A 22,029-nucleotide genomic window follows, 5' to 3' on the forward strand; every position below is an offset into this window, starting at 1 on the left:
ACCCCCATTTTTTATTGCAGATACGGATTCTACGCTACAAAATACGTAAATTTTGTTCGAAACTTTTTATTTTATTCGTGATAGATGGCGCTGTAATCGCAAAAAATTATATTTTCCGCAATTCTCCAGAAATGATCATTGGATTGAGAAATAAAAAATACCTGTTCAATATTTTTAAAGAACATAATAAAAGTTAATCCCCCCCCCATCCTCTCGGGGTAGGGTGGGTGATAACGTTCAAATCTCAAATGGAGACCCACATTTTTCATTGCAGAATTAGATTGTACGTGAAATTTTTATTGAAACAATTTTTTTCATTTGTGATAGATAGCGTTGAATTTTTCCGAGAAACTACTTTTAGCGTTACACAGGAACAACGTCGAGGACGTAGTAGTTTTATGTTCCCTTCGGGTGCTTTTTTAATGTGAGTGTTTCAATAAATTGTTTCAATAAAAATTTCACGTACAATCTAATTCTGCAATGAAAAATATGGGTCCCCATTTGAGATTTGAACGTTACCACCCACCCTACCCCGAAAGGATGGGGGAGGGGAATAACTTTTGTTATGTTCTTTAAAAATATTGAACAGGTATTTTTTATTTCTCAATCCAATGATCATTTCTGGAGAATTGCGGAAAATATAATTTTTTGCGATTACAGCGCCATCTATCACGAATAAAAAAAAAAGTTTCGGACAAAATTTACATATTTTGTGGCGTAGAATCCGTATCTGCAATAAAAAATGGGGGTTTCCATTTAAGATTTCAAAGTTGCTCCCAACCCCCACCCCCAGGGGGTAGGGTGGGAGGTCGAGTTTGGTATCATTGGATGTCCCCCTTCGAGACTAACAACTTTCATTGACCACTTTTCTTTATCCAATGCATAGTTCTCGAGATATTTCAATGTCTTCAGATAAATCGTGCACCCTGTATATAAAATATTTATTTCTGTTACAACTCTCTATATTGTGTAGAAGTCGTGTTGTGTTGAAGTTGTGTTGTGTCTTTATCTCTTCTGGCAATCCCCCTCCAGAAACTTCCTTTGTATCATTCTAAACGATCGTTAAGAATGACGAAATAATTCGAGCATCGGAACAGTCGTCAGTAGAGCAAACAGCAGTGTGCGTTTACTAGTGATACAGAGCAATTCGGTGATCATATTTAAATTACATATATCATAACAATGTCAGAGAATCCTTCAACAAGCAAAATAGTTGATGTAGAATCGCTAAAAGAAAGATCTTTTGAAAATGAAGATTTTAAAGGTGAATTCACTAATGCTCTCATATATGCGAATTCTATTTACGAGAATAATGAATTATTATCGAAAAATCCTCCAGCGAAAATATAATATATTTTTACTCCTATTTCCATTGCAATTATTATATAAAAATTTTCTCATACACTATATATTTTATAGATAAGATTTACGGTTTTTTTGCAATTTAAATTATTAATAGTATATTTAAGAAACGCAGTTTTATTACTTATTAATGTTTTCTGTTTCATTTTTATACTTACAGAATAGAGAAAAAGCCATACAGCAGGGTTCGAACCTCAGCCGTCAGCTCGGTAGTAGTTCGTTACCTTCGCTGCTGCGCTACGCCGCTTCGTTGAATATTCTTCTTATTAACTCGTATACTTTGTTGGCTCTTTTCTTTAGACCGTTTTTTCTCGAAAACGAAGAGGTATTGTGTCGTATGCTATTATCATGAGTTATTAGTAGTCAAGTACTATTAACTCCGTAAGTTTCGTTCCAAACCGTTTCCTGGTCGATGCGTCCTCCCCTTGTAAGACAATTTTTGTTGTATACAGGTCCTGTTATATTACAGAAAGAATTAAATTCAACTTTATTTTCTAACTTCTTGACATTGCATGTTGCTGTTCGCATTTTATGTCAGAAAAGTACAATGGAATATATAGAATATGCGGATAAATTATTAAAATATTTCGTGGAAAGTTTTATTCAAATTTACGGGCCCGAGTTTGTTTCTCATAATATTCATGGTCTTGTACACATTGCTGATTGCGTAAAACAATTCGGACCATTAGATACTTTTAGTGCTTTTCCGTATGAGAACTTTTTGAAAGAATTGAAAGCAACTTTACGAAAATCTGAGAAACCATTGGAGCAAATTAGCAATCGCTATGCAGAAATGAGTTACAATAATAATAATTTTGACGATAAAAGTATGCCCAACATTTGTGTAAAGAATCCACATGAAAAAGAGCCATTAATATCAGATTGTTTCAATCCACAATTTTCGAAGATTGAATTTCCTAATTTTATTTTTACACTTAAGTCTTCTGATGATTGTTGTCGCATAGGAAAAGATATTGTCTGCATGGAAAATATAGCAATGTCAGGAGAAGGAAATCACATTATAATAGGTCGTAAATTTCAAGTTGTTGAGGAACTTTATAATAATCCATGCAGTTCTGCATTTTTAAATATATTTAAAGTCAGTCAATTATCTGCCATACAAGTCTGGCCTGTACATGAAATTTGTTACAAATTTATAAAATTGCCATACACAGATATTCTGCTGTAATACCAATTATAAGCACTGAACAATAATAACATATGTATAATAATATAGGTACATTACATTTCACTTTGACATTTACGTAGTATAATCAAATTCAAGCGACATCTTTTGTATAATGTTACTCGCACAAGTATTTCTTTATATAATTTCAGACGAAGATGTCAAGTGGAAGATTAGTCACAAAATTTTCCTGTGACATGCAATACCCAAAATTTGCAGATTAGCCTTCTTGTAGAATTCGCTGAATATTTGACGAATACTGTAAGAGGTAAAAGAAGACAGCTTTCCTTTTAAATTTTGCTTGTTATTACTAATATAATGTTTAACTGACTAATTACTAATAATGTTTAAAACATTTGTAGCGCTTATACAAAACTAAGAAGAAAATAGAGAAGGCTACATACATATGTGATACGAATACCGAAAAAGAATTGAAATATAAATTCTACAGAGTAAATACAGTTTTCTCTTCACACAAATGCAAAGGACAGCCATGTACAAGCAGATTATCAGTTGTCCTATGTCCTCCTGCAAAATATAAGTTATATTTCATTTATTATACATAATGATTCGTACTTTATATTATATATTATAACTTTTCAAAATTTCATGTTGGTAATTCAACAACTGTAATGGGAATAGTGAAAATACATCTACGACATATTTTGGGATCTTAGAAAAAGAAGCAGTGGATTACAAAATGCTGAAAGCTTGTACTGTCACTGATTTTTACAAGGTATACAAATTTTAACAAGGTATACAAATTTTAACATAGTTCTTTGTAATAATATAATGCGATATTATATAATATTTCATATCTATCATATATTTCGTAGCAAATAGAAGTAGGATTAGAATAGAAATAGAAATTTCAATAAATTATACAACCGTTAGAAATTCGGAGAATATACGTGCTTTTGCCTTTCCCTTTCTCTCTCTCTCTTTCTCTCTTTCTCTCTCTCTCTCTCTCTCTCTCTCTCTCTCTTTCTCTCTTTCTCTTTTACACACACGCACGCACGCACGCACGCACGCACCCAAAGTCATTTCATTCCTTGAAATACTTATTTCTATGTTATTCCTAGTCTCCCTTACCTGTTGTATAATCACCCATGAAGCAGGTAATGACATCACATCAGTTTATTTTAGAGCGTGCATATATAAAATCCATTGAAGAAGCAAAAATTGATGATGCCACAAAGAGAACGTAAAATGAAATATTTTGTGAATACATTGGCGAAGAGATATAACTGGGTGGACCGATGAAGGAAAAGGAGAATCACTCAACACAACTTGCAGATAATAACAATAATTTTTAATAAGTTTTAAGCCTATTCTATAACGACTATATTCAGTCGATAAAGCAGCTTAATGAGCGCTTAGTGATTACTGTAGTGATTACTGACTGGAGCATTCTTTGCAATTCTTCATAAATATAGAAGCATTTATTAATCAGGAGCGATAATTATGAAATACTCACTGAGCTGCTTTTTCCACTGAATGCAGCCAATAGCATAAACGTAATTGTTAACATAATGTTGTAACAAACTGACTAATCATAGTTGATTATTTCTCTACCGCATGAAGAATAATCAGTTGTGATTTATTTGGAATTTGTGCCGAATTTCTTATAACTTACGTTTATACTAACAAGGGACATTCGGCAACGCGGAAATTCAAAAAAATCTGAAACTCTGCATAATTGTAGAGCAGATATACCTAATAACAAAACAATTTTTCGTTGGTGCCCAAAAACGGTTTTAAGGGTGGAAACAACCCCTTGAACAAAGTTGATTTTTGTCTTTCTAAGCGAATATTATCGAAACTATTAAAGATATGAAAAAATGTTTTAGACAAAAGTTTTATGGTTTTAAAAGTACTTTATTATGCTATATTTAGATTTTTTAAAAATGTAAAATTGTGTATAAAATACCCCCTTCCTTCTCTTTTTTCAAATTGTTAAAATCAATTGTCCAACCAAAATAAAGCTTATTTTATGACAAATTCAACCATATATAATAACATTATGTTTGGAAAAGGCAATATTGAAAAAAAAATTAAACATGCTCTTATATGTATGCTACGCGTACCAAACTTAAGGATTCGCTACTTGACGATGGCATTTCTTTCTTCCTCAAATCTTCCTCATAATTGCAAACTGTAAAAGATAAGGAAGGAAGAAAATAGAAAATCTAAAAAAGCAATAAAGTTGATGTTAAGAAGTAAGTAGGAGAAAAATAGCATGATAAGGATACAGTCACTAATATTTAAAAATGTTATAAATTATAAAATTTCACGTAATAGACGTTTATTTTGCCAACATTGCGGCTACCTTTTTCATTAATTTAAACGACACGCGTAAATATAAATAAATATGTGTGTGTGTGTATGTGTGTTTTTGTACGTGCGCACGTGTGTGTACATCATGGCAACATGCAAAACACTTGTCACAAGTTTTATGACTGTGCGACCAAAATAGCACTCTTTATCAAGTACAGTGCAATCAAGGTTCATTATATTGACATATGTATCTTCATTCATTTGCATATAAAAGCTGTCCATTTTGGAATACATTTCAGTGTTATTGAAGCAGTTATTGAAGCAGTATATTATTATTGCTGTGAGAAATGTTTAATTAAAATATCCTTAAGATTTATATCATAATGTCAGTAATAAATCCAGCTAATGTTATTAATTTGTTAATTGCGACATTTCATTTCACAAATATTGCAATAACTCCTGTTAATCATCAAGAGGTGGAACTCCATGATACAATTACTGATTTAATAAAGAGTGCTATACATCACGATATTACGATCGAACATGAGTGGGGACTTGATTTTGACGATCCATCAGAACCGCATGACGTACAATTTGTAGATGTGTACGATATTGATGCTGAAGAAGATAATTATGGAAATGAAGTTTGCACTGTGGATGATGAAGGTGGAAATGTAAACTTAAATTATAAGAAAAAGGCAATCGAATTTTGGAAGAGTGGAAAGAAAGGACATTTATCTCTTACTTCTGTACAACATCGTTTTAGAAAAGTAAAGTTTAATTAAAAAATAAGAAGAATAATATATAGTAAAATACTTGAGGCTTTTACGGTGTACAGTGACCGGCAGTGATTCGTTCCGCGACAGAGAGAACTCTATTTCCCCTCTCGCGGAACGCATCATTGTCGGTCATTGTACATACAGCTTTGACTATAAGCATAAAGCATCCCAAAAAATTTATTTAAATTGTGTAACAAAAACATACTATATGAATATATGGAGAACATAATATAGTATACGAGTATATGGAAAAATAATATAATAAAAAAATATAATATAAGAATATGTGGAAAATAATATTTATTTTACAATATTTATTGTAATATAATATAATATTAATATAATATAAATTATAATATAAATATAATATACATAAATATAATATACACATTATATTATAAAATATTAATATAATATTTATTGTAAAGAGATTATATATTTACTATGAGTATATGCATTGATTTTTAGGAAAATACAATGAGTTAGAGATGCTTTGTGTCAACATAGCGCTAGGAACCGATTATCACCCAGATCCTACACTCCTACCCCTTTACCTTCTCCCTCATTTCCCCCCCCCCTTACTCCTTACTCTTCTCCTACACGCGCTTCCACTCCTTCTACCTCTTCGATACCGTATTCTCCCGTCCCTTTTTCCGAATTATCCACTCCCTTAAATTCACCTGACCGCTCTCGTTCCCCCTCACCCGACTAACTTCCTATTCATATTCCTTTCCTTTTCCACTCCTTCTTCTAATTCACACACACACACACACCATCATTCGCGTAAATTGTAATATTCTAAACGGCGCCGTAATATAATTTTTGTTATCATCTTCATTTTATTAAATCTGTTAATAGTTTATTTTCATCCAATTAATTTCAAAATCCCCCCCCCTTCCAACAGTTGACTCATGGTCCTATCCCCGGTAAAGGGACTCGCGTCCTTGACCGAAAAACGGATCGCTTGTTGTACGTCAGTGACCAAGTAAAGGGACTCGTCGGATCCCTGACCCGCTTCCTGGCACGCGTGTACGAACGAGGTTCGCCTTTCCTGCGAATAAAAGGGTTGCGCTCCTCCTCTAGGACGTAACACAACCGATGTCAAGACGTATGACAAATTTCGACAATAGAATGCAATCACTGCTTGAGGAAGAGGCGTGTAGGCATGGAAACATGCTTCCGAACACCATACGTGGCATCACATGCGGTCCCTCGAATTGTGGCAAGACGAACGTTCTCATTAGCTTGTTGGAAAGTCCGCATGGTCTACGTTTCGAAAATTTGTATGTGTACTCGAAATCGTTGCAACAACCTAAATATCGATACTTGGAAAATTTGCTGACACCGATAGATGAAATTAGATACTTTACATTCTCCAATAACAGCGACGTGATTCCAACGACCGAAGCGCTCAAAAATTCCATTTTTATCTTTGATGACGTGGCATGTGGCAAGCAAAATATTGGGTGAGTGCAAAAGTTCGTGCGGAGTTTGTGAGTAAAAGTCACACAGTGATTAGGCAAACAAAAATCTTTATTCAATCAATGATATATTCTCCATCGTTTTCTATAATCTTTTCCCAACGTTCTGGCAGCATACGGATGCCTCGATCATAAAAACTGCGCGGTTTAGATTCGAAGAACGAAGAGACGCCGTTTTTTAAGGCCTCCAAAGAGTCAAAGTTTTTTCCATTTAAATAATTTTGCAATGACCGGAACAAGTGATAGTCAGATGGTGCGATATCAGGAGAATACGGTGGATGCGTTAAGACATCCCATTTCAGGCTCTTCAGTTTGCGCGGCGTCTTTTTCGAAACGTGTGGTCTGGCGTTGTCGTGATGAAAGACGACTCCCTTGCGATTTGACAAAATCGGACGTTTCTCTTTTATTTCTCGATTCAGATTGGTTAATTGGCGACAGTACTTGTCCGAATCAATCGTTTCGCCAGCGGGGAGAAGCTCGAAATAGATTATGCCCTTGCAATCCCACCAAACAGAGAGCATCACCTTCATCGGGTGCAAACTGGCCTTTGGCATTGCGTCACCATGCTCACCTGATTGTTTCCATGTCCGTTTGCGCTGAACATTGTTGTAGAGGACCCATTTCTCATCGCCCGTCACTAGTCGATCCAAAAACGACTCGTTATTGAGCCGCCCGAGTAAAGAAACGGCTGCAGAAATTCGCTTGATTTTGTTCTTCTCGGTCAGCAAATGGGACACCCATATATCGAGCTTCAAATCGAATCCCATCTTTTTTAAACCCCGAAAAGCGGTTGATCGGTCAACGTTTAGTGCTGTAGCAACTTCTTCTGTTGAAATTCGCGGATTATTGAGCACTAAAGTACGCGAAACATCGTCATCAATGTCAGAAGGTCGACCAGAGCGTGGCTCGTCTTCAAGGTTAAATTCTCCGCGCCGAAATTTAGCAAACCATTTTTCCACAGTTCGTTTAGCTGGTGCTTCATCCTGATAAACATCCTGAATGTTTTTTACGGCTGCGGCAACGTTTATTCCCTTCCGAAACTCGTAAAGCATAACATGCCGTAAATACACCTTATCGATACTCATTTTTAAAGTGATATTTCTCGAAGCAGTTTGTATGAAAACAAATGATTTTTTTTTTAATAACAGCTGAAGACGTCACCTTTCCAACGTTATATAATATGTAGATGGAAGTATTAATGACAACACTTTACGACGCTTATAACTCCATCTATTGAAACTCCGCACGAACTTTTGCACTCACCCAATACAATAAGAATATTTTGCCATGGGTCGTCATTCGAACGTTGACTGTTTTTATTTCTGTCAGACGTACACAAAAATACCCAAGCATCTTATACGGAACAATGCAAATTTTCTGATTCTCTTTAAACAGGATGGTACCAACTTGAAACATATGTACACCGATCAGTTGAACACTGACATGTCATATGAGGATTTCAATATATTGTGTCGCAAATGTTGGCAGCATACAAGGGTAGTCCCAGAAGTACCTGATCTAACAAAGAAAACAAAAAATTTGGGAAAAAATATCTTTATTTCTCTACATAATCTCTTTATAGCTCAATATATTTTTCCCAGCGATGTTCAATAGCTTCGATACCTTGTTTATAATGGGAATCGTCAAGCTCCTCAAAATAGCCATCAAGCCATTTTGGTCCATTGTTTTAACTATTCCTTCGTCTCAGGTGTGAAGTGATGGACCCATGTTTCATCCGTGGTTATGAATCGCAAAAACTCGGCTTTATTGCTGTGAAATTTCGCCAAACACTCGATTGAAACATCCTCACGACGCTGTTTTTGTTCCAATCGGGGCACCCATCTTACGCACAGCTTTCTCATATCCAAATTTTCAGCCAATATGCGATGTACTGCACTTTTTGAAATACCTACCATGTCTGCTAACTCGCGCACTTTCAGTCGACGGTCATCCAATACCATTTTGTGGATTTTCTTCACCATTTCTGGCGTGGTCACCTCATTTGGTCGACCACTGCGATGTTCGTCTTGGCAGCTCGTACGGCCTCGTTTAAACTCTGCCACCCAATATTTTACTGTTATAAACGAAGGAGCAGACACCCCCAAAGTAGAATCTAGCTCCGCTTTGATATTGGTTGGACTGAGGCCTTTCAAATGAAAGTATTGTATCAAATAACGATGACCAATTTTTTCCATGTTTACAAATATACTAAGATCGTTCACAAATGATGGCTGCCAAATAAATACTAAACAACGTAGCGTCGTCAAACTTCAAAATTAAGCTTTATAAGGTAGGTACTTTTTACCATAGTCATTCTTTTCAAACAACAACCGCTATCTATACGTCAGATCAGGTACTTCTGGGACTACCCTTGTAAATATGGTTTCACAGTGATTGATAAGGACAGCTGAATGACCAACGGACGATACAAGCAAGAATTTAACAACTTTGTCATGCTGTGAGGTGCACAGTCGTCGTTGTAACCTCAACGTGGTAACATCTTCAACGTCCACGAGGCAACCATATCAATGATGAATATCGAGCGTGAAGATCGAGGATCGTGAAAAGGTAGCGAGAAAGGTTGCGAAAACGAGCGAATCAATCCGCAAGAAATATCGCGCTTTGGAAACCAGTTAACCCTATTATTGAACCTCTTAAGCAAATCGCGGAAAGCAGCGTTAATGTGGAAAGTAACGTTGATGTTAAAACTGCGACACCATCGATGAGTACAAGCATCGAAACAAAGAGTGTAATATTAAAACCCGAAAAGAAGATAAAGCTTAAGGCAAAACTTTCACCCGTCGTATTGACTACACCGAAACGAAAACTATTAAACGATTCTCCGATAGTTCATACATCGACGTCCCGTCGATGGAGCTCTACAATATGAGCAACTACATGGAATGTCACATGAATCTTCACTGATCGACAATCTACTCATTGATGGTGAGAATGTTTACGAAACATCCGATGAACCGTTAGTGACATCTATTAGACATCAGTTGCGAACGTTCGAAGGACAACAAACTTTACATGATTATTTTGGTCCACTGGGTCAAAAATATATGGGAGCTGTGATAGGTAGTGAAAAAGATAACGCTACAGATTATGTTTACGACATACGTCTTAATAATGATGAAGCGATGCTCGGTGATAAACGTATCGATGTGGACAGAGACAATAATATAATCATAGGCGAAACAAGATACATTGGAACGCCAGGTCTTTACGAGCTAATATTCAAAAGAATCCCCGACGATTCTGTGTACACCGAAGCTGATATGCAAAAATATAAAAGTATACTATTGGCGACGAATACTCACAGACGCGGATACCTCCCGCAAAATCCTATACTCGGTAACAAGGGACACAAATATAAACATATAATCGCTCCCCTAGTATCACGTGTGTCGAGCAATAAAGTTGCAGAAAAAGGTTTATACGCATCGCAAGCTATGATGACCTTAAATGATAGCAATATCGATTACGTGCATTTGGATGATCCCAACGAGCTGGTGGATTTGTGATTGCTTGAAGCTTCACGCCAAGCTGGCAACAACGCTTATGACAAGGAAATTTTATCGATTATCGAAGAACTTTGCGAAGCTGGTCTTATTGTAAATTAAACAGCGTGGCACTGACTCGAGTCAGTCGGTACAGCTTACTCCGAAATGTCGATGCTTAAGTTTGGAGTGTTGCCAGAGAGCAATGGTTCTCTGATCGAACGCATCAATGGAATGAACACGATAAAAATTACGTACATGAAAATGCCCTTTGTTTAAACGCTGCCAAAGTTTTTGATGTAAGATCGCGTAAGATATAACATGTAGCACAACCTGAAGCCGACAGTGACGTTACAATCAAACGATACGTGGACGAATATGTTGCATGTGTAAGAAATCATTTGAACGGCGTTGCAACCAAACAATACGTACATGAAAATACCCTTTATTTAACCGCCAATAGTAAAAGTTTTGATGGCAAATGTTTTGATGCAACACTGCACGCGATACATAATGTCCCGCGGCCGGAAACCTTCAATGACGCTGCGCACAAAAATTATGTGGATGAGAGTATAAAGTCTGTAAAACTTCTACTGCATGAGAGTAACGTTAAGAAGCAGTATGTAGATGAGAATGTTAAAAAATTGAAAGATTGGCTGGGAGAAAAAAATCGTCCGCCCCATTTTGTTAACAGTTTTACATCTATGTGATTGCAAAGGTTTTCCATGGTTTTGCGGAATATCACGTTGTTCATCAATTTGTACGAATTTTTCTCGAAATTGTTTGTCGCGCGTGTTCTAAACTGCGTGTTAAGTTCGATATAATCGCGGAGCCATGGGGATTGAGCAAATTTGAGTATACGGTATATTTTTCCAATACGAAGACCGTGACGCGTGCACTGCTGCAAGTTGCGATAATGAATCACATAACGCTGCTTATCGCATAAGGTTGCGAGAAGCATGTCCTGCCTTTTGTTCGGAGGTTTGTCCCGCGTCGGACAGAACTGTAGTGTGCGCATCGTGCAGATGTTGCAGATACTCCAAGTCAACCTCCAGAATGTAACCTATGGGTGAATCTAGCGCGATTAATGATACATTGAAATTTGATACATCATCAACCCATCGAAATTCGGCGTATGGCAACTGTTAACACATTGCTCAACCGTACAAGTTATTTACATCGAAGTACATCAAGTATGATGATGGTTGCAATGGATCGTAAGACTGCATTATTATTGGCCTTTGCGTATCTACCGGAACATTGACTGAGACCACTGCGAATTTCGCGCTCGATGAGCATGATCATGTCGATATCAGTGAGCAATTCGAAATTAACACCCGTATGTTTCAACATAGCATCCCACGTAAAACCAGGCAAAGTGTAATAATACGCGGGATCTAACCCGTAACTTTTGATACAACTACTGCGGAAATTTTCAAAAATATCTGCCAGTAACAAAACATCAGTCTTTAGATACAAATCGCTATATTCGCCACAGTTTTGAATAGAGAACCGCTACCAGATGTTCGCGGCGTGCGCGTAATCGCTCTCGGATACCGTGTCACCCGTCAACGAACTGTAAAATGACTCACGCGGTGATAAACACTGATCCTGCAGCTTGTTCGCGTAATCAAGGTATTCGTACGGAAAGACACTATTGCCTTTCGCGTCAATAAATCAAAATTCTTGTCGGACAAATTTGAAAATTTGGACTGAACAATTTTTAACTTGTTTTTGTCGCGAAGAGACGCCAATTTATCGAGACTAGTACTTAGAAATTTGTACGAATCGATGAACCGCAATTGTATACAATTTATACATTTATTCCTACTATCCTTCGTGTTTCCTACAGTCTTTGTAAACGAAATATATTTCTCTTTGGTTATTGGTAGTACAGTCGCGGACATAAAGGTTGTCACTTTTTTTTAATAGCTTTGGGGACGCATCCCGATTCGAGAAGAATGAGAGCTGCTGCTCCGCTTGCGGAGCACGCCTGCGGAGCACACCTGCGCAGTGACTCAACGAAAGGCGAGAAGTGTAATATATGTAGTGTGACATAGGTATGTTATTGCAACATGATTGCTTGCCGAAGTCTTGTATTTGTGCGTTGAAACATGTCCGAGAATATGACATCCGTGGCGCTTGGATGTGGTTCCTGTATATATACAGGGTGCACGATTTATCTGAAGACATTGAAATATCTCGAGAACTATGCATTGGATAAAAAAAAGTGGTTACTGAAAGTTGTTAGTCTCGAAGGGGGACATCCAATGATACCAAACTCGATCTCTCACCCCACCCCCTGCGGGTGGGGGTTGGGGGCAACTTTGAAATCTTAAATGGAAACCCCCATTTTTATTGCAGTTACGGATTCTACGCCACAAAATACGTAAATTTTATCCGAAACTTTTTTTTTGATTCGTGATAGATGGCGCTGTAATCGCAAAAAATTATATTTTCCGCAATTCTCCAGAAATGATCATTGGATTGAAAAATAAAAAATACCTGTTCAATATTTTTAAAGAACATAGAGATGTTCAATATTTTTAAAGAACATACATAAAGAACATTTTTAAAGAACATTTTAAAGAACGCCGGATTTCTTTCTGTGGGGTTACCTAAAAGATAAGGTTTATCAACAAGTGCCAACAACTCGTGAAAACATGGTAGAACGCATAAGAAACGCTTGCGCTGAAACTCCCGCAGATATGCTTCTATCCTGTGTACAGTCATTTGAAAAAAGGATCAATAAGTGTATTGAAGTTGAAGGTAAAAATTTCGAACACTTACTCTAATTAATTGAACAGTGACAGGCAAGGAGACTCACATTAAAAAAGCACCCCGATCTGTGAGAGGCAAGGGGACTCACATTAAAAAAGCACCCGAAGGGAACATAAAACTACTACGTCCTCGTCGTTGTTCCTGTGTAACGCTAAAAGTAATTTCTCGGAAAAATTCAACGCTATCTATCACGAATGAAAAAAATTGTTTCAATAAAAATTTTACGTACAATCTAATTCTGCAATGAAAAATGTGGGTCCCCATTTGAGATTTGAACGTTAAAGTCGCACGAGGCAGCGCTTATCGGAGTGAACACGTTCGGAAAAGGAAAATTGTTTGTCTTTGTTTATTGTCTTGGCACATACATTTAAGAAAAATCCAGTCAAGCCAGGCGTTAAAGCCCGGCGCACCGACAGAATCTCAGTCAAGCCAAAACGTAAGCCCGGCGTACTGACAAACTCGCGAAGTCCAGTGTACAAGAGATAGTGCCACTATCGGCGGTGGACCGTACGAAGGCCAAAAGCTGTACGAAGGCAATCTCTGATCGTCTCCGCGGGCACTCTTATATGCCCTGGGCAGCTCGAATTCGCGTGCAAGCCGAGGGGCTCGCGCGCGCGACAACCCAGATCGCCGCGTCGCGGCGGCTCCGTGGACTAGGAGCGCCAGGGAATTTCGACGTTCAGGTGGCGTCCAGCGACTCGGCATCCCGTGCGCCGGGTCACCGCGAACTCAGGCGCGATCCTGAACAGCATATTCAAGCTGTGTACTATAATCGTACGGAGAAGGTAGAGAGCTAGGGACAGCTTCGCGAACTAAAGTGTATACCACAGTGATCATGCGTAACTGAAGGGTAAAGAATGATAACTTTTGATAAAAATTAAATTTCCAATTCGCAAAATTGTGTAAATTATTGTATAGAGAATAATGAACGCGGCTATTGAAATTATGAAAGAGCCAAACGAACCGCAGAGCCTCTTAGCCCCTTAATCCTCGCTGAATCGACATTTGTTGCAAATTCGAAATTGAATATCTCGACACCTAAATATCCTAGCAGCAAATTTCAAAAACGGTTTGAAAGCTTTGAAACCGTACTTTTCGAAAGATCTATCGAAATTGTGCGCAACGATATTTTTTCAAAATGGCTGGTGATAAAAAGGAGAACATGAAAAGTTGCTAAAAAAGGGTTCGAGCGTGCGACGGCGTATGGAGCAAAGTAAGTGTCGCAGCTCAATGGGACGAAAAGTACCTAAAAGTATACAATGTTTTCTTTAAAATACTTCGTTATAGAGCTTGATGCGATACTTATTCACTGAATTATGCAAATTTAACAAGAAAATCGCATTTTTAGCAAAATTTGGAACAACTCAGTGAAAAATGATCACATCGAGCTCGGTAAAGTAGCATTTTAAAGATAACACTCTATACTTTCATGTGCATTTGGTCCCATTACACTGCGATACCTGATACACACCATGCACCATCGCAAACACGGACCTTTGATTATCAATTTTGCATCCTCTCACTTTATCATCCGCCATTTTGAAAAAAATGGCCGAGCATAATTGCCATTCAGATATTCTTAAAGAAGTCGTATCAAGCTTCATTTTGCATTTCTGCGCATATTTGTATCTTCATTATTTACCAAGTTATGATCATTTGAAATTTTGTAATTTTTTCCCAAATTTTTAGTGTACCGGGTTTTTTGCGTTTGAGTGTATATATATATATATATATATATATATAATTTGTAGCTAACGATATATTAGCTACAGACTTGTATTCATTATACTTTCTGAGACATTTAATAATAACGGTCTGTGCAATCCGAAGATAATTTATAACAGTGAAAATAGCGTGATAACTGCATTATGATTATTACTACTAGTTTGCCTAATGATTTTTCTCTGTAATTGTTATTAACCACAACATCTTCTAAACGACCTCTCTGTAAGAAATTTTATAAGTATATACTTATTGTATTTCATATCATTCTACCTGCTTTGTTTTAATAGGAATACAAAATATACATAGAAAGGTACATACCACACCACAGTATGAATAAATTTCTGCTCCACAACTAGTGTTGCATAAGCAACTACTTCTTCAGTGTACAGGGTGCGGCGCCAAAATCCGGACAAATTAAACATTTTTTTGAAACATAATTTTTATTGCAGAAATGGAGAAGTTTATAATTATTTTTTTACTAAATTGTTTGTTAGATCATAAAGAACACATTTACTCAATATAACCCCCTTCTTCTTAAATGACCTTCTCCATTCTCGGTCTGAAGCGTTTGCAGGCCCGTTTTAATGAGTTACGGTCCATATCGGTGAATGCCGTTTCAACAGCGGCTCTCAATGATGCAATGTTTGGATGTCTGGACTTGTTAGTGACCCTTTCAACCACGCTCCATACATAGAAGTCCAAAGGATTTAAATCTGGGCTGTTAGGAGGCCACAATTCTTTGGACCAAAACATGTCGACGTTGTCCGACAACCAATTTTGCATCAAATGACTTGTGTGCGCGGGCACACCGTTCTGCTGGAAAACATACGGCTTTCCAGATACAGTTTCCATCCACGGCTTCACCACATTTATCAAAATATGCAAATAAACTTCTTTTGTGACATTTTACCCTTTGTTAAAAAAATGCGGTGGCATGACATCACCTTCACTGGACATAACACTTAGCACGTGAACATTCGCCGGAAATTTCATTCTAAAAACAATGGGGACATCTTCAGGAACATGGGCGAGCCAGGGATCATTCCTTCGATTGATTTTCGCATCGACAAAAAATCTTTTCGTCAGAAAAAAACCTGAGGCGTCCTGCAGCATTGTTTCGTAAAGAACACAAAAGTAGGTTACAGTGCTCGCTTTGTCCTGGCAACTTCGGAAAGCATCTGTCTCACTATAATTGTATAAGACTTATAGCGGAGGTCCTCCTCGACGATTCGACGCATAGTTTCTTTCACTCACACCGACAATCGACGACAATTTTCGAATCGACTGCCATGGATCCTCAAAAATCAGCTCCTGAGCCCGTTGAATGATTTCGGACGTCATGACAACGCGCTCTTTCGAGTAAGTTTTCCTTGCTGGTGTTGCAAAACCTTCGTTGGACTTCTCCGACTCGTTATACTTCGCGACGACATCATACACAGTCGATCTTGGGTAGCCGAGGAATCGAATGATTTTTGTCGCTGAGCGCCCAGTGCAAACACTTTCGATAATCGCGGCTCTTCGATTATACTCCGCACTTGGTTTCAACATTGCGACTATTTCGAGGTTATGAATGTTTAGTACATGTGTCAAGCTATTTGGACGCCAATCGCGACTTCTCGAAGTGGTATAGAACGGCCTAGAGACGGCGACCGAGCCGCTTCTATATCGCCAAGGTCCCCGAACGGACACTTGGGAAACAAGGGAGCTCGAAGCTCCTAGGAGACGCTCCTAAATCACGGCAACGCCGTAAGTATGAGATCACAAGACGAGATTCGAACCATTAGCCTCAACCCAGCAGGGTGTATCGGCGCCGCCTTCAACTCAGCAGAATGTATAGAGCGCTGGTTCGAATCTGAGAAGTAAGAACAACCGCCCTAGGAAAGCCTAGAAAGCGCGTCGATAATCAGCAGTACGATAATCGCACTAAAACCAGCACAGGTGTGTTACTGAGAATAGCCAAGCAAGTGATATAGCAAAAGACAAGGCGAAGCAAGGCGCGCCCGGTTATATAGCCGGGCGGCCGAATCTTGCCTGCGGGCAGTGGAATCGCGGGCCGCGCCGCCTAGCAGCCACGGTCGGAGCTACCAGTCAGGCGCGGGGCACCGGCGGGAGTCCCGCGCGCTCGGCCGCGGGATACCGGCGTTCCTCGCCGCTTGCGAGAATACCCCGGGAGCTAGGCCGCCCGCCCTGTTGCATCGATCCGCGAACCGAATTTCCGCACGGTAGCCCATGCCGTACGAAATATATCGCCCGCCTCCGTCGCGGCGACGGAACTCAACTCGATGGAACGAGCTCCACCGAAATCGCACTCGCGACTCGGCGTCCGTAAGGACTCGCTGAGCCCCTTCATGTTGAAGGCCCATTAGGGTGAACCTCCTTCTGATCGACCGGGAGCCTCACCGGTTTGACCAATGGCCTGGTCAAAGTCGAGTCTGCTGTGCGCACCTGCGCCACGCGGATGTGCCCGTCTGGGCCCGGAAGTAGACGCGTAACGCGACCGAGTGTCCAACGAGCCGGAGGGAATCACGTATCCACTAACACCACGAGATCTCCGATGTCTAGCGGCCAGGAGGCGACGAGCCACTTTCCCCGACCCTGTAACTGGACCAGGTACTCCCTGGACCAGCGATCCCACAGGTTCTCCGTCATCTGTTGGAGCAGCTGCCAACGACTCAGCCTCGTGACCGGAATCTCTCCGAGAGACGGCTCAGGCGGACCTAACAGCGGCCGCCCTATCAAAAAATGACCCGAAGTCAGGGCCTCTAAATCCTGCGGATCGTCCGTCAAAGGGCACAAGGGCCTGGAATTGAAACAGGCCTCGATGCGAGCCAGGAGAGTGGTGAACTCCTCAAATGCCAGCGCCTGGTCTCCTATCACCCTTCGTAGGTGATGCTTAACGGATCGCACCCTTGCCTCCCATAGTCCGCCAAAATGCCGAAGGAAGGATGAACTTCCAGGTGGTGCCCTGGTTAGCCAAAGAAGCCGCCACCGATCCCCCCAAAGCCACGGCAGCCTTAAATTGTGATCTCAACTCCCGGTTCACACCCACGAGCGTGGTCCCTTGGTCGCTATAGATGGTAGCCGGCAGTCTTTGTCGAGCCGCGAAACGATGGTAGTCCGCTAGGAAGGCCGAGACAGAGTAGTCGCTGACCACTTCCAAGTGTATGGCGCGCGTGACAAAGCAGACGAACACAGCGATGTAACCCTTAGAGGTGGTTCGCCCTCGTCCACGAGATGGACGGACCGCTACCGATCCAGCGTAATCCACCCCAGTGGTGAAGAATGGCGGGTGGGGCAACACCCGTTCATAAGGTAGCGGCGCCATCATCGGGGTAACCAGCGTGCCGCTATGACATGTGCACCGCATACAGCCTCGAATTACCCGGCGCACGAAGGATCGCCCGGCGGGGATCTAGAATTGGCGCCTCAACGTGACGAGAGTAAGCTGTACTCTTCCGTGCAGCGTGCGCTCATGCGCATCCCGGGCAACGAGTGCAACGAGTTGAGAATGTCGAGGCAGCAGGACCGGCTGCCGTGTGTCAGCCGGCAATGCCGAGAATTGTAGGCGACCTCCTACGCACAGGAGGCCGCACCCGTAAATCGCGGGATTGAGTGGGCGCAACACGGAACCCACGGCCAACGCCCGTTCCTCGGGCAGGTGAGCCAACTTGTCTCCGAAGAAATTATTCTGCGTGATCCGTAGCAGGCGTAGCTGAGCCTTACGCAGCTCGTCCGCCGAGAGGGGTTCGCGGACCCGCGGTATCAGCAGAAACTGTCGTACATAAGCCATCATGCATATGGTCTTGCGGAAAGAAGAGGCCCGGAGAACCCCGCACCAGTCCTCCAGGTTTACTGCCGCTAAATGAACTCTGCGGCGCTCCTCGCAACCGCTCGGGTCGACAGTGACTCGGAGTGCACTAGGCCACTCCGCCGGGTCGCCAATGAACCAGGAAGGCCCATGCCACCAAAGAGCGTGCCTTAAGCCGCCGGGCGACAAACCCCGGGAGGCGCAATCCGCAGGATTGTCGCCGGACGGAACATAGTGCCAAGAGGCATCCGTTGTGGTCTCGTGTATGAACGAGACGCGGCTGGCGACGAAAGTAGTCCATCTGGATGGATATCCGCCAATCCAGAGGAGTGCGACCGAGGAATCCGTCCAACAATAAATTGTCGGCTCGCCACAACCGGTAGCTTTTATCGTGGCCTGCATGAGGCGCGAGAGCAGCTGTGCACTGCACAGCTCCAGACGGGGCAACGACGCCCGCCTCAAGGGGGTGACCCTCATCTTGGCCGCCAACAGAGTGACCCGTGTGGTCCCATCGGACCGGCGATCCCTTAAATAAATGATGGCAGCATACGCCCTTTCTGAAGTGTCAGAGAAACCATGCAACTGAGTTTCTACCTCAGTGGAAGACCATCCGGTCTAGCGAGGGACTCGGAAGTCTCCGGAGTCTGCTCCTAAAGGAGCTCCTAAAGGAGTCACACCGCTGCGCCATAGCAGGAGAAAGAGCCTTGTCCCAGTCGAGTCCGGCCAACCACAGATCTTGAAGGAGTGTCTTGGCCACTCCTAACTAACAGGCGCCAGCCAGCCCATTGGATCGTACAATCGAGCAACGACGGATAAGATGCCGCGTTTTGAGGCGGTAAACGAAGCATCGGCCCTAACCGAGAAGCAAAAAGCTCGGAATCTTCGCTCGGAATTCAACCGATCCCAAACACGGAGGTCCCCACGGTCCCGGGGTCCGGCAGTGGCACTAATGGTTCTCGGTCACTCTCCGGGACATTGGACAAAAGCCCCGACTGAGAGGCCGCCCATTTCCGGAGGTGGAACCCGCCCGCCATGAGCAGGCTGCGCAGCTCGTGCTGTCGCTGGCGCTCCTCCTCCAGAGTATCTACTCCCGCAAGTATATCGTCGACGTACGTCTGTTGACGCAGCAACTCCGCTGCCTGGGGATAGTGTTCCTCCTCATCCAGCGCGAGCTGATGCAGCGTGCGTATCGCTAAATAGGGAGCACAATCCATGCCATAGGTGACCGTGGCTAAGCGGTACATCCCTATCGGCTGCAGCTGGCTATTTCGCCAAAGGATCTGTTGGAGGTATTGATCCTCAGGAGCCACTCGTATCTATCGGAACATCTGCTTGATGTTCGCAGTGAAAGTCACCTGATGCATCCGCCATGCAAGCAGAACCTCTCTAAGTTCTCGTTGCAGGCGTGGCCCTACGTGCATCAAATCGTTCAAGGACTGCTCATTGGTGGACGCCTGCAAGGCATTAAAGACCACTCGGACCTTGAGCTCGGGAGCTCGTTTTATCACCGGGTGATGTGGCATAAAGTACGAGGGCCGTGGTTGTTCGACACCGAGCAACAGGCGAACCATATGCCTCTGCTGTGCGTAGTCTTTAAGGAACGCTTGATAGGCTTCGCCTAAAGAAGGCTGCCGCAGCAGATGCCGCTCCAAGCGGTGAAGCGAGGCAGTGGCAATCCACTGAGTATCGCCCAGAGAGAGTTCTGTCAGGGGGGCCTTCAATGGCAGACGCAGCTGATAACGGCCGTCCGAAAGACAGCGAACTGACGTTGTAAAAAGCTTCTCGCAAGCTCGCTCCTTCTCTGAGAGTGTGGAGGCCGCTGGAACCTCCTCCACCTCCCAGAAACGTCGTAACAGGCCGTATCGGCCTGTGCACATTGCACAGTATGGCAATGAGAGCTGCCCGGTTGGGTTATCGACGGGAGAGCTCCAAACAACACCCACCCCAAGCAGGTACGTTGTGCGATGGGAGCCCCCCGTGGTCCTCGGCGAATGCCAGGCACCAATATCTCGGCGAACACTTCCGTCCCAAATATCACCTCTATACGCTCAACATCATCGGAACCATCCGCCAACTGAAGGCCCTTCAAAGCCCACTTCCCAGTCAGCTGCGCCCTCTGCGGGGGGTGATACGCCATAGGTCGCGGTAGGAGGGCCTCCACCGTCGTGGAGAACGGGACGCCAGCAGTCGCTTTAAGCTGCAATGACATGCTGGCACGCATCCGTTGAGAGGGTCCCTCCGATATGCCCGACAGGCCCACCTTCACTGACCAACGAGATACTCGGAGGCGCTGAGCGACCGCCTCGGACACCAGGTTCACTTCAGAGTCCTGGTCTATGAGCGCCCGAACCACAGTGGATCGCCCGTTGGCTGCCACCAATCAAACTCTGGCCCTGGCCAGGAGAACCCGCTGCGAGGGCATCCGCGTCGCAGCATGCGCCGTTAACGGCCCCTTTCCTGAAGCCGGAGCGGCGGACTTCCGGTCCTAATGCGAGTGGTGCGGCTTACCGCACACCCTGCACCGACTCGTCGAAGGGCAAGCAGCCACCTGGTGCGATGAACCGAGGCAGTTAAAGCACAGGCCGAGGGTTCTCACTCTTGCCCGACACGACGAAGTCCTTGAAAGTCGGACAGTCCCTGAGCTCATGCTCAGCACCGCATTCGGCACAATGATTTGGCTTGGGCCGATGGAGATGCAAGGCCTGCTCACTCTTTGCGACGACCGGAGAGACCGCGGTGTCACCGCTAGAGTGCGTGCCCGCCTTAACAGCCTCCAGGGCCGCCCGACGCTCATCCAAGAAAACAGCCAATAGGTCTCAGCCCACTGGCTCTCGCCGAACCGCGGTGGCCAGCTCCCAGGCTCGCCGCGTAGCGAGATCCAGCTTGGCACGGAGGGCGTTGACCCACATCTCCTCCCAAGCGTCTACCGGCTGCTCCAAAAGGCGCAACGCGCTCCGCAGCTTGTTAGCCCAATCGAGCACCCTTCGCAATTCGGATGCGTTCTCCTGACGCATCGGCAGGAGTTCACGAAAAGCGTCGAGATGTTGGTCAACCAGGAGGCGACGATTGTCGTAGCGCGCACAGAGCGCGTCCCATGCCTGCTTGAACGAGCCAGGCACGAGGCTAT

The 22,029-nt window shown here is 42.7% G+C and overlaps 2 protein-coding genes across 2 annotated transcripts; both read right to left on the reverse strand.

Moving 5' to 3' along the window:
- Positions 1–18,506: 18,506 nt before the first annotated feature.
- On the reverse strand, positions 18,507–19,379 carry LOC112588700 (uncharacterized). The gene has a single exon (XM_025299382.1). It carries the CDS (start codon positions 19,377–19,379, stop codon positions 18,507–18,509), a length of 873 nt encoding a protein of 290 aa, XP_025155167.1.
- A 416-nt stretch (positions 19,380–19,795) lies between these two features.
- On the reverse strand, positions 19,796–21,111 carry LOC112588701 (uncharacterized). The gene is made up of 3 exons (XM_025299383.1): positions 20,859–21,111; positions 20,258–20,769; positions 19,796–20,182 (listed from the first exon to the last, which is right to left on the reverse strand). The coding sequence occupies exons 1-3, from the start codon at positions 21,109–21,111 to the stop codon at positions 19,796–19,798; spliced, it is 1,152 nt and encodes a 383-aa protein (XP_025155168.1).
- Positions 21,112–22,029: the final 918 nt, after the last annotated feature.

The sequence above is a fragment of the Harpegnathos saltator genome, unplaced genomic scaffold, assembly GCF_003227715.2.
Source record: "Harpegnathos saltator strain DR-91 unplaced genomic scaffold, Hsal_v8.6 scaffold273, whole genome shotgun sequence".
Lineage (NCBI taxonomy): Eukaryota > Metazoa > Arthropoda > Insecta > Hymenoptera > Formicidae > Harpegnathos > Harpegnathos saltator.